The 12290-nt window shown below is 44.7% G+C and overlaps 1 protein-coding gene across 3 annotated transcripts; it reads right to left on the reverse strand.

The window, feature by feature from the left end:
* Positions 1–601: 601 nt before the first annotated feature.
* On the reverse strand, positions 602–11961 carry LOC120664989 (TNF receptor-associated factor homolog 1a-like). Of its 3 annotated transcripts, none has more exons than XM_039944396.1 (13): positions 11689–11961; positions 11046–11263; positions 9022–9133; positions 7242–7330; positions 7087–7155; positions 6858–6987; positions 6354–6512; positions 5886–6249; positions 5320–5429; positions 4568–4724; positions 4105–4295; positions 3835–4033; positions 602–2850 (listed from the first exon to the last, which is right to left on the reverse strand). In XM_039944396.1, exons 2-13 carry the CDS (start codon positions 11221–11223, stop codon positions 832–834), a joined length of 3777 nt encoding a protein of 1258 aa, XP_039800330.1. In that variant the 5' UTR covers positions 11224–11263; positions 11689–11961; the 3' UTR covers positions 602–831. The 3 variants fall into 3 exon arrangements, with proteins under 3 accessions (XP_039800330.1, XP_039800327.1, XP_039800329.1); XM_039944393.1 differs by having other exon boundaries at positions 9022–9136; positions 11689–11894; XM_039944395.1 differs by having other exon boundaries at positions 9022–9136; positions 11046–11267; positions 11722–11854.
* Between the last annotated feature and the right edge of the window lie 329 nt (positions 11962–12290).

Consider the following 12290-nt stretch of genomic DNA (forward strand, 5'->3'; position numbering starts at 1 on the left):
GCCAGCAGTCAACGGGCGCGCTCAGGGCCTATCTATCTGCTCGACGAATTCAAGGCCACGGGGTGGCGGCTAAGCTCGGCCCGCCGTGCCACACCATCCGCGCCTGTTTTTGGATCGGGGTGGCCAGTCCACATTGCCATTACCCCGCTGCTACTACTGTTCGCCGGGCAGGTCGCCACCGTGTCGGGGTGGCAGGCGGATGACGAGGTTGATTGCCGCGCGGGGACTTTGGCCTGGTTTCCGGTCCGATTTAAGTAAGAGTGTTTATGGAAAGCTTTTATGCTAATTCCTTTCCTTTTTAAAGAGTGGACCAGGATAATTCATCTCTTTTTACTCGTTTTAGAATGACTCCTCGGTATTCTTTTTTCTTTGTAAAGAAAGGACCAGAGGGCACTTGAAGTATTCCTCTCCTTTTTCTTGTTTGAGAATAACGAGTCCAGTTTTCTTGATAATATATAGTTGATTACCTATCCAGCGCACCGGCCAGCGGCCAGCCACAATTGCAATTCGCAGGTCAGTTTCCTCTGCGACCAGACTCGAGGAGTACCTCTGCTAGCCTGAGAAGAGCATAATAATCGCCGACCGCTTAACCTTCTTACAGTTCCCAGTTTAACTTTGAATAACAGCAGAACGACAATACAGCATCTACCCAGAAAAAAAAAGCACTCGAATTAGCTTAATCACGGCGGGGACTTTACAGGATGTATCTCTTTTCTTTCCCTTTTTAAAACTTTAAGCTTTTAAATTACATGGCACACCAGCTCAGGCCCGGAACCCAACATCTGTTACAACAAGCATTATTCCGACTGTAAGATTGTACAGGGCATCACATTACCAGCGGCCGTTGGCATGGCGGCGCCACACGGACACTCCGTTCACCCCGCCCCCCAGATTAGTGTAGTCCCCAACCTGGTGGTGGTATCCATTTGTGCCAACACCAAGGCTCACAGCTGGATTTGGAGAGCCATTCAGCCAAGGCTTTGAAACACTCATTTCGGACAGGCCGTTAGAATAAGAACCCATTGAGGGAAATTGCCTTTCCCTCAGCCCATGGATAGCACTCATGTCATAGGACCTTGAGAATCCGTCATCATAGTAACGGTCGGTTGAATTGAACCGACCGGGACTACTAACAGAAGCCATCTCCATATCTGTCAAGTTGCCTCTTGGCGAAAATGGCCGACCGAACACATGGTAATCTTGACAGAATGAATCTGGTATACTGCCGTTGATGTGGTCCTCCTCAAGCAAATCGTTTATGATGTCAAGGTGTGGAAATTCTTCTGGTACTGGGCCCTGCTGTGGGTGCCAGACATGGCCATCGCTTGTCCCAGATTGGAACTGCCTAGATTGCTGTCCTCCATACCTGCTGAGCTTTTCTGTTCCTCTGCTGCTTGCTTGCTGATAACTATCATCCCTCCGTGGTTGTTCATATGCTTGACCGTTGGTCATCTGTTGGTAAGGAGCCTGATCCCTCCAGACATGCTTATCAACGTTACTATCACCTTTCCACTGCTGCCAGCTGTCATGTGCTTCTAACTTGCCCAGCCCAGACTTCAATACATGCCTAGTTGACAACTGATCAGATCTTCCTGCAGGAGGCATCATGACTGCTGTACTTGATGCATATGCCGACAGAGGCTGTGGAGGGGTGGTATCTTGGCTCAGAGAAGACTGATATGCAGGGCTTGTGGAGGTTGTACCCAGGCCAGCCTTACCAACAATGGCATTGCGGTATGTCTGAGGAGCATAAGATGGGGCAGAAGGGGAGGGACCACTGGCTGATCGTTCAGCTGCTTCACTCATAGAGCGAGAAAGCAGTGAAGGAATGTGAACGTGTGAAGTAGCTGGTGCAGTTGATCTTGGTGTGGGGAACACAGGTGCACTCGAAGGCCTTGATGCTGTAACCTCGGAAACTAAGGTGGCTGTGACCTTCCTGGAAATAGCTGCTTCTTGAGTTTCAGAATTAGTGCCTGGAGAAGTTTGTCGCAATTCTGAGGATGGCGGGGCAGCTTTGTCAACTTGCGGTAGTCTTGGGGGAGCAGGAATAGATTTATCATGCACTGATCTTGAAGGAACGTAAGCATCTTTACCCCCTGTTGGTGATTTCAGCAGAGCTGGAGAAGCTTTGTCAACTGGTGTAGATTTGGGAAGAAGTGTAGTTGCTTTTTCACTGGCTGAAGATTTGGGGCCAGCTGGAGGTGCTTTGTCAACTGCTGGCGATTTGGGGCGAACGGGTGTTGCTTTGTCAACTGCTGGAGACTGGGGACGAACTGGAGCTACTCTGTCTGCTGCTGGAGATTTTGCACGAACTGGAGTTTTGTCAACTACTGGAGATTTGGGGTGAACTGCTGGTACTTTGTTTACGGGTGGAGATTTGGGAGGAACTGGAGTCGCTTTATCAGCGGCAGGCAGTTTTTGGGGAGCTGAAGCAGCTCTATTGATTCGTGGGGATTTAGAAGGAAGAGGGGCATCTTTATCCAAATCAACTCCAGGCGGTTTTGAGCAACAAGGAGATGCTATGTTGGCTTTCATTTTCGAACTCAATCTGTTATCTCTGTCAGAAACTAGGTCAACTTTTGATGTGGCAGCAGTCACAGGTTCAGTATTTATAGAGGCTGGTATGCCTGAAACAGCTCCCTCTCGCATGCTATTGACCACAGAGACATCCTTATTTGGTGTTCCATTAGCTTTCAGATCAACTGCAGCTTCCGACAAATGCTTTGGGCTCTCTGGAACATCAGGTGGCTTCTCCAAAGAACTTGATGAGTTGGAAGATTCTGCTTCCTTCGCTTTCGCATCCCTAGCTTCAAAATGAGCTTTAAGAAGTTTTTGCCCCTCAATGTTCTTCTGAAAAATACAAAAACAAGCATAGGTTACAGAAAATGAATTGGTTGGATGCAAATCATGAAGTAAACAATGAGCACTCCAAATGTAAGTTGGCAAACAAAAATCCATGCATGCAACCGGTACATGTGTTTCACAGAGAAAACAAAGGAAGAGATACAGTCATATCATCACCAATAATTGAGCACACTTAATGGAAAAAGATAGACATAACAATTTTGCTTGGAGATACGAATTTGTCCAGATCCTGAATGAACCAATATATTTGTTGTTCGTCATTTTGCATACAGATCCTGAATGAATTGATATATTTGTTGTGTCATTTTGCATACGGATCCTGAATGAATCAATATATTTCTTGTTCATCATTTTGCATTCGAACCATTATAACTCTAAATGACTGGATCAAAATATGCTACACAGGAGAAACATGGTATCAATGATTTGAAGGAGGAATCAGGATGGTCTTGACCTTGAACCAATGATCCCATACACCAAAACCATGTCCTCTACATTTGGTTACAGGGGTGTCCCAGAATCATGTTCCGAAAGAAGTATTGCATTTATGATGTGCATCACAAAGAAAACCAACAGACACAAGATAGATACATCCTTAGGCCACTCCCAATGGGGGTTTCATAAGAGTTTCATGCACATTAAATAGGGTGCCATGTCACTATTTTAGATGATGTGGCACTAGTTTAATGAGGAGAGATGAAATGGGTTTCATCTAGATGAAACCATGTATGCACGGTTACCAACTCTTGATGAGTCTTAGAATTAAATGGGATGAGAGCCTATGAAATAGCAAACATGAAACAATGCATTGTGGAGTGAGTTTCATCCAAGTTTCATTTGTATTCTTGGTGATGTGGCACTCTTGGAAACAACAAAATGAAACCTCCCATTGGGATTAGCCTTATATAGTAGCCAAACTATGAATTTTATAACCAACAAACATAACTTCTTTTGGAGAAGTAACTTCACCTCATGCAGTCGCTGCCCTAGCATACGAAGTTTATCTCTCAAGGTAAGTAGAACAGTATCCTGGTCCAATTTTGGAACTGTGCTGAAGCCAGAACTATTGCGGCCTGAACCACCAGCAACACTAGAGGTGGAGGGAAGACCATCACCTTCTTCAGCAAAGCCAACAATGCTTAGGCCCTTGTTACGCTGATTTTTCCCTCTGCACACAAGTCCAGTTGAAGAAAATGCCAATCTTACAAGAAAAAAAAGACCAACCATTTTTTTACTAACCTATTTGACATGTCTGATCCATCTGAGGAACCTTCTTCCAAGGCATCAACCCTTGCTGTCACTTCCACTGCTGGTAAGCCATCACTACTGTCCACTGCAATTTCATCATGAAGTCTTTCCAGAATTTTAATTTCACATTTCTCATCTCTTTCCTTGTCTTTAACCTTACGATTGTTCTTCTTTTGTTTGGCCTTAAAAAGATATCAAGCATATGATTAAAAGGGCAATACAAGAGCAGTAAAGCCATCAAGCCAACAACAAGATCTGAGGGAAAGAAAAAGGATATTTGAACAATTTTTTTTTGTTCGTAACAAAGAGAAGATATGGATGATCAACCCTGATGAAACTGCAAACCCTAGGGTGGTAACTATGTTATTTTTGCCATGCATCAAGTCGAGCCATTGCTAAACATTAATGACAATATGGTTCAACATAAGAAACAGAGAAGAAAACTAAACATTACCTGCTTTTTTTTCGCACGCTTCTCCTTCTCATTTGTTCCACCACCACGCTTCCCCTTCATCTGATTTTCGAGAAGCCCTGCCTCCTCCTCCTCCTCACGAATAAGCTCCTCTTGTCTTTTCAAAGCAACAGCTTCTTGGTATGCAACTTCAATTCCACTGAAACCAAAAAATGTAAGAAGCATAAGAAACAGTCAGTCGATCACCATTAGACAACAGCAGGCCACAATTTGAAGATATTCAACTTCTCTAGTTTCTTTTCAAAGTTACCAAACGATAAAAGATGTCTTCCTTTCCCATGCATAAAAAGAATAAACAGAAAATTACTTCAGCCTCTTTTGAGATAGATAATCAGCATGTGCTTTAGAGGGATCATCAAATATAGTAGGTGCAATTCTGTCAGATCACAATCTTAGCATTCATAATAAGTTCAGCTGAAGACGCTTCATACAGGATTTCTACTCTTTTTGCAGCTCTTTCCAACTTTAAGCCACTAGGTGCTGAACATTTGAATCAGGCCATCTAACCATTCAGTTCCAATCCTCAAGTTAGCTATATCTAGTTTCATGTTCATATTGTAGATGAATATTGAATTTTGAAGCGTTAAGTAGCTCTATATGGATGCCCATGACTAAGAATAAACCAGCGAAGTCTGGGGACCAATCATCTCTGAACTTCTGACACTAGCCAAGAGAATAAAGTACACTTAAGTAATCAGAATCCAGAAGATCAAAATAAATACATCAACAGTTACCTAAATATATGAGATAGCACAAATGTCTCAAGTATCTTCTGGCCAAGCTCAGTTAGGCGTCTTTCCTCGCGCTCCATAGAAACTTTATAAACCTCACCAGCAGTTCCATCCTACGAAAACCGGCATAGCTAAAAGTAATTAGGTGCAATGACAATTTCACTTCAGTACCATGCGATAAATACAAGCAATCATTGCCAGCCCACCAAGATAGCCTAGACAACATACTACTGTGTACTTGAACATTCATTTGTATAAACATATCTATAGGCCCTGACTTTAACTGAGAACCTCTGTTTTAACAAGGGAAAATTCTATGAGCTACAACTGCTAGGTATTGTTTATATGATGTTATCTTTTTATCAGATTGTTGATATGATGTTGAGTAATAATCAGTCAGTTAATAACTATCAGAAACTATACTGAGTCACATACAGATTGCAACTCCAACCTCTAGCAACAAAATTGCCCTAGTGTAATTGACCTAGTGCCAAGAAAATTCACACCTGCTAAGGTGTGCAAACTGGGGGGAAATCAAGTTATAATATGTCAAATTATATTGTTCCTACCTTCATGCGGCTTTGGGAAGTTTTGTCATCCTTGAGAGCTAGAGGTTGACAAGGCAAGGGTTCTGAAGCTGCTCTTTTAATCAAAGTTATAACATCACCAGCCAAAACAAACATGTCCATATCAATATGGACCATAGGTGCAGGTAATTCCTCCAAGTCTGCTGCTTTTGTACTGCCTTTCTTGCCATTCATCTGGTATTCAAGTGCCTTCAGACTCGTATACAAAGAGTCCATCACTAATGTGGAAGTTACTTCTTTTTCTACAAAGAAATGCTTCACCAAGAATTTCAATATAGTGTCAGTCTTTTCCCTGGACATGCGATGCCTGGTGCTTGGGTCAATTGCTGACCAGAATCCACAAAAACTGTAGAACAAAAATATTTCAATGGCTGAAAGTAACACATAAAAAGCCAGCAACAATAACTAATTTAATATAACAGAATAAACTAGGAAAGCCAATTGTCTAACCTGGACCATCTCATCGTGTCCTCAATGAGTTTGCTAAGTTTATTTCGTCGCTCCTCAACAAAACGCCGGTATATTTGCTCCACTTGTGTCATATAGACACGGAGCAATTCTCTACGATAAGGACGGTCAAGGCAACGAAAAGGTCTATCCACTTTCTCCCTTAAATGTCCAAAATATAGCAGTCCAATGTTAGCATGTTACAAGATAATTTGCTAATACCAGAAAGCAAAAAAAGTGAGTAAATTGTCTCATATACAGAATAGCTGAGCACAATGATGGTTTACTGGTTTGTTTATTGAAGGCCATGAAATTGACCAAATTAAATTATAAACTGGAGCAAATGCAGCAGATGCTCCATATGACACAGTCACGGCAGAATCAATAATGCATTCGCAGGGAGAAACACAATTTCCACACACATTTGAAGACTGCTTGCAAAAATTCATAAATTCTTGAATCATAATTCAGAATCATTATCAATCAGAGCACAAACAGATTAGCTACCTGATAACTTGAACTTGAGCTATGATTTCAAGAACATCATCAACAAGAAAACCATCCTGAATTTTTGACAACTCCATAAACTTTTTCCATCCCCAATCATGCTCCTTTTTCCAGAACCTATGCAAAGTATCTACAAAAATATATAATTAACGCCTGAAGATGATGATATGACAAATATTGTGGTCAGCTTCCCAGGAAGAAAGGTAGAACACAGACCAAGTTAGCTCACCTGAGTATTTCATCTTTTTAGGATCTACATTGCCTACAGCTATAGTGAACTGTGCAAAATGGCTCCATCCTGGAGTTGCCAGATTAGGATCGGAAAGTTAATATCAGTGATACACTGGCATGTAAAATATAGCAGCAGACACAGTAACATCAAACCTGGGAGAAGTTTGTCATGATTAGCAACGCAAAGGAACAATGAAAGATGATTAGAGACATCACATCCTTGAGGGTATACAAGAATATACCTGTGTAATAACATTTGGCAAAAAAATAAGCAAAGGAAACAGCATATTGTCATATAGAAGGTGTACGCCAGAAAATGGCATAGAAAGCGTAAGGTTTATTTAAGCCCTCAATGAAACTATATAGCTTTCTAGTGTTACCAAATTCCAATGGACAAAAAAGAAGTCAAACCCATGAGGGTGTATTATATATAGAATGCAAGACACTATATTAACACTACCAGGATATAAAATAGAAATGCTGAGGTTATGAACTCACTCCCTGTTCCCAACTATCCAGAACAACCCACAACAAATAACTATGATGAAAATATATATATTATGGCAATAACACAAATGAGAAAATATATAGTGTGCAGCATGCTCCAGTTTCCATTTAGGGGCAAATATTTCCAATCAAGACACCACAGAAAACTAATCATATCAGTGAGATAAAAATGTTATACCTATATAATGCCACGAATCAGAAAGTTTGTATTTTGGGGGGCAAAAGTAAACATATCAACAAGCACTTATTCAACAATACGCTTTATGGTTGTGATTGCAAATGACAGTCGTGCACGGAAAGAAAACAATAGTGAGACCAAAACTATATCAGCATTAACCAGTGTTCAAAAAGGCAGTTCTAGGCGGCCGCCTAGGCGCGACTAAGCGCTAGGCGAGGGGGTTCTGCCTAGCCTAGGGGGTAGGCGGTCCCCTAGGCGGCCTGTGGCGGAGGTGGAGGCAGGGATGGGCATGGCAGACGCAGGGATAGGCGGCGGTGGCGGAGGAGGCAGAGGACGGGCGTCGGCGGAGGAGGAAGAGGAAGCAGGGGTGGGTGAGCGAGTGGAGGAAGAGGATGAAGGAGCGGCGGGCGGGTGGATGAGGAAGAGGAGGGTTGGGTGAGCGAGCGGGCGGGCGGAGGAAGAGGAGGCAGGGGCGGGTGGGCTAGCGGCGGAGGAGAGAGTAGGCAGGGGTGGGCGGGCGGCGAAGGGGGAGAGGAGGCAAGGGTGGGCGGGCGGCGGGGGAAGAGGAAGCGCAGGGATGGTCGGGCTGGGGGCGGCGACGACGACGAGTGGATAAGGGAGAGGCTGGGAGGTTGGCTGTTCATTTAGGTTGGGCTGTTTTAATGGGCTTTGGTCCAAAGTTAGGCCCATCAGCTTCTAATTTCTCTTTTTTTGGGAGATATATTTATGTATATGGCAAGATACATATGTATATGGATGTATGTGCTACCGCCTAGAAAAACGCCTTGAAATGCCTAGTCCCGCCTAGGCGCGCCTAGGCAGCTAGGCTCTAGGCGGTGGGTCGCCGCCTAGATACTGCCTAGCGCTTTTTTGAACATTGGCATTAACAAAAAAAAAAGACAACCAACCAATGGTAAAATCAGAAAATTAGATACAAAATTTGCTCAACTTTCAGTGCATACAGGAAATAAGCACTTGCAATCAATGTCGTAAAATGAGGAACAGAATAAAAGCTATGGTGCGAAGCATTGAAAACCATGACTGGTGCGGTATCTAACCCAGTCCAAGTGATAAAGAAATTAGTTCATGATAGCATCTATCATGAACGGCAGATTTCATTCCCCAAGTAGCCAAGTCAAATTTTATACAAGGTTAGATACCGAGAGCAATGCTTAAATTTTCAGAAAGGAAAGGCAGAAAAGAGAAACATCAAGACAATGTCCAAATAACTGTCATCAAGCACCTTACCATTTGTAACCACCAGCTTCAAACGGCTCGCTTTTCATTTCTCTCTTCTTCTCCTTTGAGAAGTTTTCAATCCTCCAAGTGTAATGTCCGAATAAACCTGAAGGCTTGGGGCCTGCTATGGTAATTCAAAGAAATGAGCTATTAAAAAAATAAGAACTTTAGAACACATGTTACGTTCAAGAAATTATTAATATAACAACAAAATGTTAGATTTGAATGAGGTAAAGGGTTTATATTTCTCCTTGACGAAATAGCACATGTCGAGGCAAATAATTTGAGCATGAACAGCGCGAAAATTAACTTTCAGGAAGTCCTATTCAAGTTTACAAATCTAGAAAGAATTGAGACTAATAAATAGCATATTAATGCCACTGTAAGGCAAAATATAAAGACAATCAACAAGGTCCTATGGATGCACTAATAAAAACTATAAGTGGCATCATAAAATTTTGTTTCCCCACAAGAATAATTTGTGGCAAAAAAATTGCATCTGATGAAATCCAAACTCATTATGATCATGTGGACTTGAGTCTGTGCACAAATGAATCATCTGGCATTCTGACTTAATCATCATTTATGTTTTTTCCTTAATGACAGATAATAGGATGAATTTGAAGTTCCGTATACCTATAAAAAGCCAATCAGATAGGACAAGATATCAAATGTGTGATAAATATTATCCACTCTTGTGCCCGAATAACATCATGGTAAAAGAAACCAACATTGGCAATCTTTATGCTGGTCATGTCCCAGCATGAAGCCACCTTGGATGCTGTGGCACTGCCTAATAGAGAAATTGGTACTCTCCCAAAGCCAGAATAGTTACTTTTTTGGACCTTACATAATTGGCAAAAACACTACACTACTACAGCTTCACTTTTTTGAAAAGAAAGGGTAGTATTATTCCAAATAGCCCTGCTGCTAGTCTCCCAGTTCAAAAAAGCTTATTTCTGTTAGACCTTGCATAACACGCAAATAAAAATTAACATGTTTCCACTATTGAAAAACAGATGGGTACTATGCAAAAAATGTGTCTCCTAGGAAGTGGACTTATCACAACACATTACACTATAAACAGTATAGTTATTCCAACCTATCCACCGTTTACCCTGCTTCTAAACCAGTGCTGTAAAATGTGAGAGGTGAGCAACGAGGCACTGATTAGCGCCTATGCGCTGCCTAGGAGGGGTCTTCAGGGAAGAAAGGTAAGGCGGAGGAGAGGCAACAAAGAAGGACGAGAGTGTGATGGTGCTATATCGGGTCGGTCCACTTAGCCAAGATCAGTCCATGAAATGGCTAAAAGCAAACCATAAAAGCTCCTCTTCCATCCTCCACTCCTTAACAGCTGCCGTCACCACGACAGCCACCTCCTTGTCCCAATCCCCACCACCCTCCGTGGCTCACGAAAGACAGAAATCAATTCCCAGTGACTCACCATCACGACCAACCCTTCATCCTCCAAACCAGCTGACACGTGGTTCACTCTGCCTAGCCTGATTAACTGTCACCGTGGACCACCTCCACCTAGTCGATCCAGCAGCGCAGCAAGTTGACTACGCCCAAATTGTGTGGCTCCAGGGTGGCACTAGCCGCCAAGGTGAACGCCTATTTAGCCTTCTAAAGCGCTATCTAAAGCGTCGAAGGAGGCTAAGTGATAGAAGCAATCCATTCATTAACTATTTCTTAAATTACCTGCCCCCTCGTGCATGAGCACAGCATGCTTGGACCACTTTTTATCTAACAGATCGAATAATCCGGCTAACCATCAGGGCCTTCAGCTAACAGTCACTGATTGAATACTGACCAAATGGCGTGATCTGCATTAAGGCTACAAACTTTTCGACCAGAGCTTGGGCCATAGGTTCTACTCTTGCAACTGAAGAAGACATGTTTGCATACTGCAAGCATATCAACTAAGTTAATCACGAGTTCAAAAGGCATACTTCCCATCCAGACCAAAGTCACTAACACTCAGTGTTGCACCAAAGAAACAGGCATTGGATCAAGCAACTGCATTCACGCACCAGGGTCATCATCCTCGCCGTCGGAGTCCCAGAAGGGCGGGGACGTCGAAGGGCTGTCACAGTCCGCCCGGTCGCAGGACCTCCACTCGGACAAGGAATCGCCGGAGAGGCTGCGTTCGTCATCCCTCATCCCAGTTGTGCTTGCCGCGGAATCATCTGTAACTGCAGAACCGGCCATCCGCAAAACCCGCAACGGCTCCGGACAGCCTTATTCGCAGCTGCACGCATGTAAACGGTAACATCATGAGCTTTAACTGAATCCGACACATGGAAATGCTAAATCTGTAGCCCGCGGATACTCCCAAAAGATCGAATCGACTAGCTCCCCAAAAACCGACATAAAACTGCCGCCGACAAGCATGCATATCACACCCCAATCAATAGGGAACCTTCCGATTCACTGAATTGTCATCCAATTCAGCACATAGGGGGTCAACTGCCGCAGCTAAACATCACCTCCCCGGACGAGACAGAAACCAGCTCATCGTCCGATCAGCTCCCCCCCGAACGATAAGAAAAATCAACCGCCCAGCCACCCGAACCCTAACCCCCCGACCCGCGCCACCGCCCGCATCGAGGCGCGTCAACAGACGGGCGGGGGCGACTCCCGATCTAACAAGCGGCCAGGGCGCGTGTGGTTTACCTGCCGCGGCGGCGGCGGCGGCAGTAGCGTGCTCGCGGCGGCGGCGGCGGCGGCGGCGAGCGCGGACGCGGAAGGGGGGTGTGAGAGAAGGGAATATGTTTGGATTGGGGAATTGGGCGAGTTGTAGGTTGTAGCAGCGAGCGAGACGGTCCCGCGCCGAGACGAGAGAGGGGGCGAGGGGGGAAGGAAGAGAGAAAAAAAAAGGAGGTTCGGGCGAGAGCAGAGGCGGTGAGGTGGATGGCCTCGGCGCGGTCTGATCTCGCTTGCGTGCTCGCGCTGCCCGCGCGCGCCAGCGTCTATAGTTGTCCATGCACCATCCAGCCCGACAGCCTACCCGATAACCTGGTTTTTGGCCCGGCCCGCGACCCGTCGTGCTCGGGTTGGCCCGGCCCGTTAACCGTGCCCCGGCTTGGGCCGTCACCCCAACCCGTGAGCTGGAACGACCCGGCACGGAGTTAACAAGCCGTCCCATTGGCGGCCCGTTACCCCGACCCAACAGGCACCACCTCCCTCCCTCCGCCTCATCCACTCCACCTCCCCCCTCCTCTCCTCAGTCGTTCCCCCACACCAGCGCTCCCTCCCTCCACCTCCGACGCCTCCCT

This window comes from Panicum virgatum, chromosome 3N (assembly GCF_016808335.1).
Source record: "Panicum virgatum strain AP13 chromosome 3N, P.virgatum_v5, whole genome shotgun sequence".
Lineage (NCBI taxonomy): Eukaryota > Viridiplantae > Streptophyta > Magnoliopsida > Poales > Poaceae > Panicum > Panicum virgatum.

What these genes read in the sequence shown, in the direction of transcription:
- LOC120664989 (XM_039944393.1), bottom strand. Translation starts at nt 11,223, where the DNA reads ATGGCCGGTTCTGCAGTTACAGATGATTCCGCGGCAAGCACAACTGGG. An exon ending in GCTCAAGTTCAAGTTATCAG is followed by an intron (nt 6,513 to 6,857) that starts GTAGCTAATCTG and finishes TGGACATTTAAG; the next exon opens with GGAGAAAGTGGATAGACCTT. An exon ending in GGATCAGACATGTCAAATAG is followed by an intron (nt 4,034 to 4,104) that starts GTTAGTAAAAAA and finishes ACTTGTGTGCAG; the next exon opens with AGGGAAAAATCAGCGTAACA.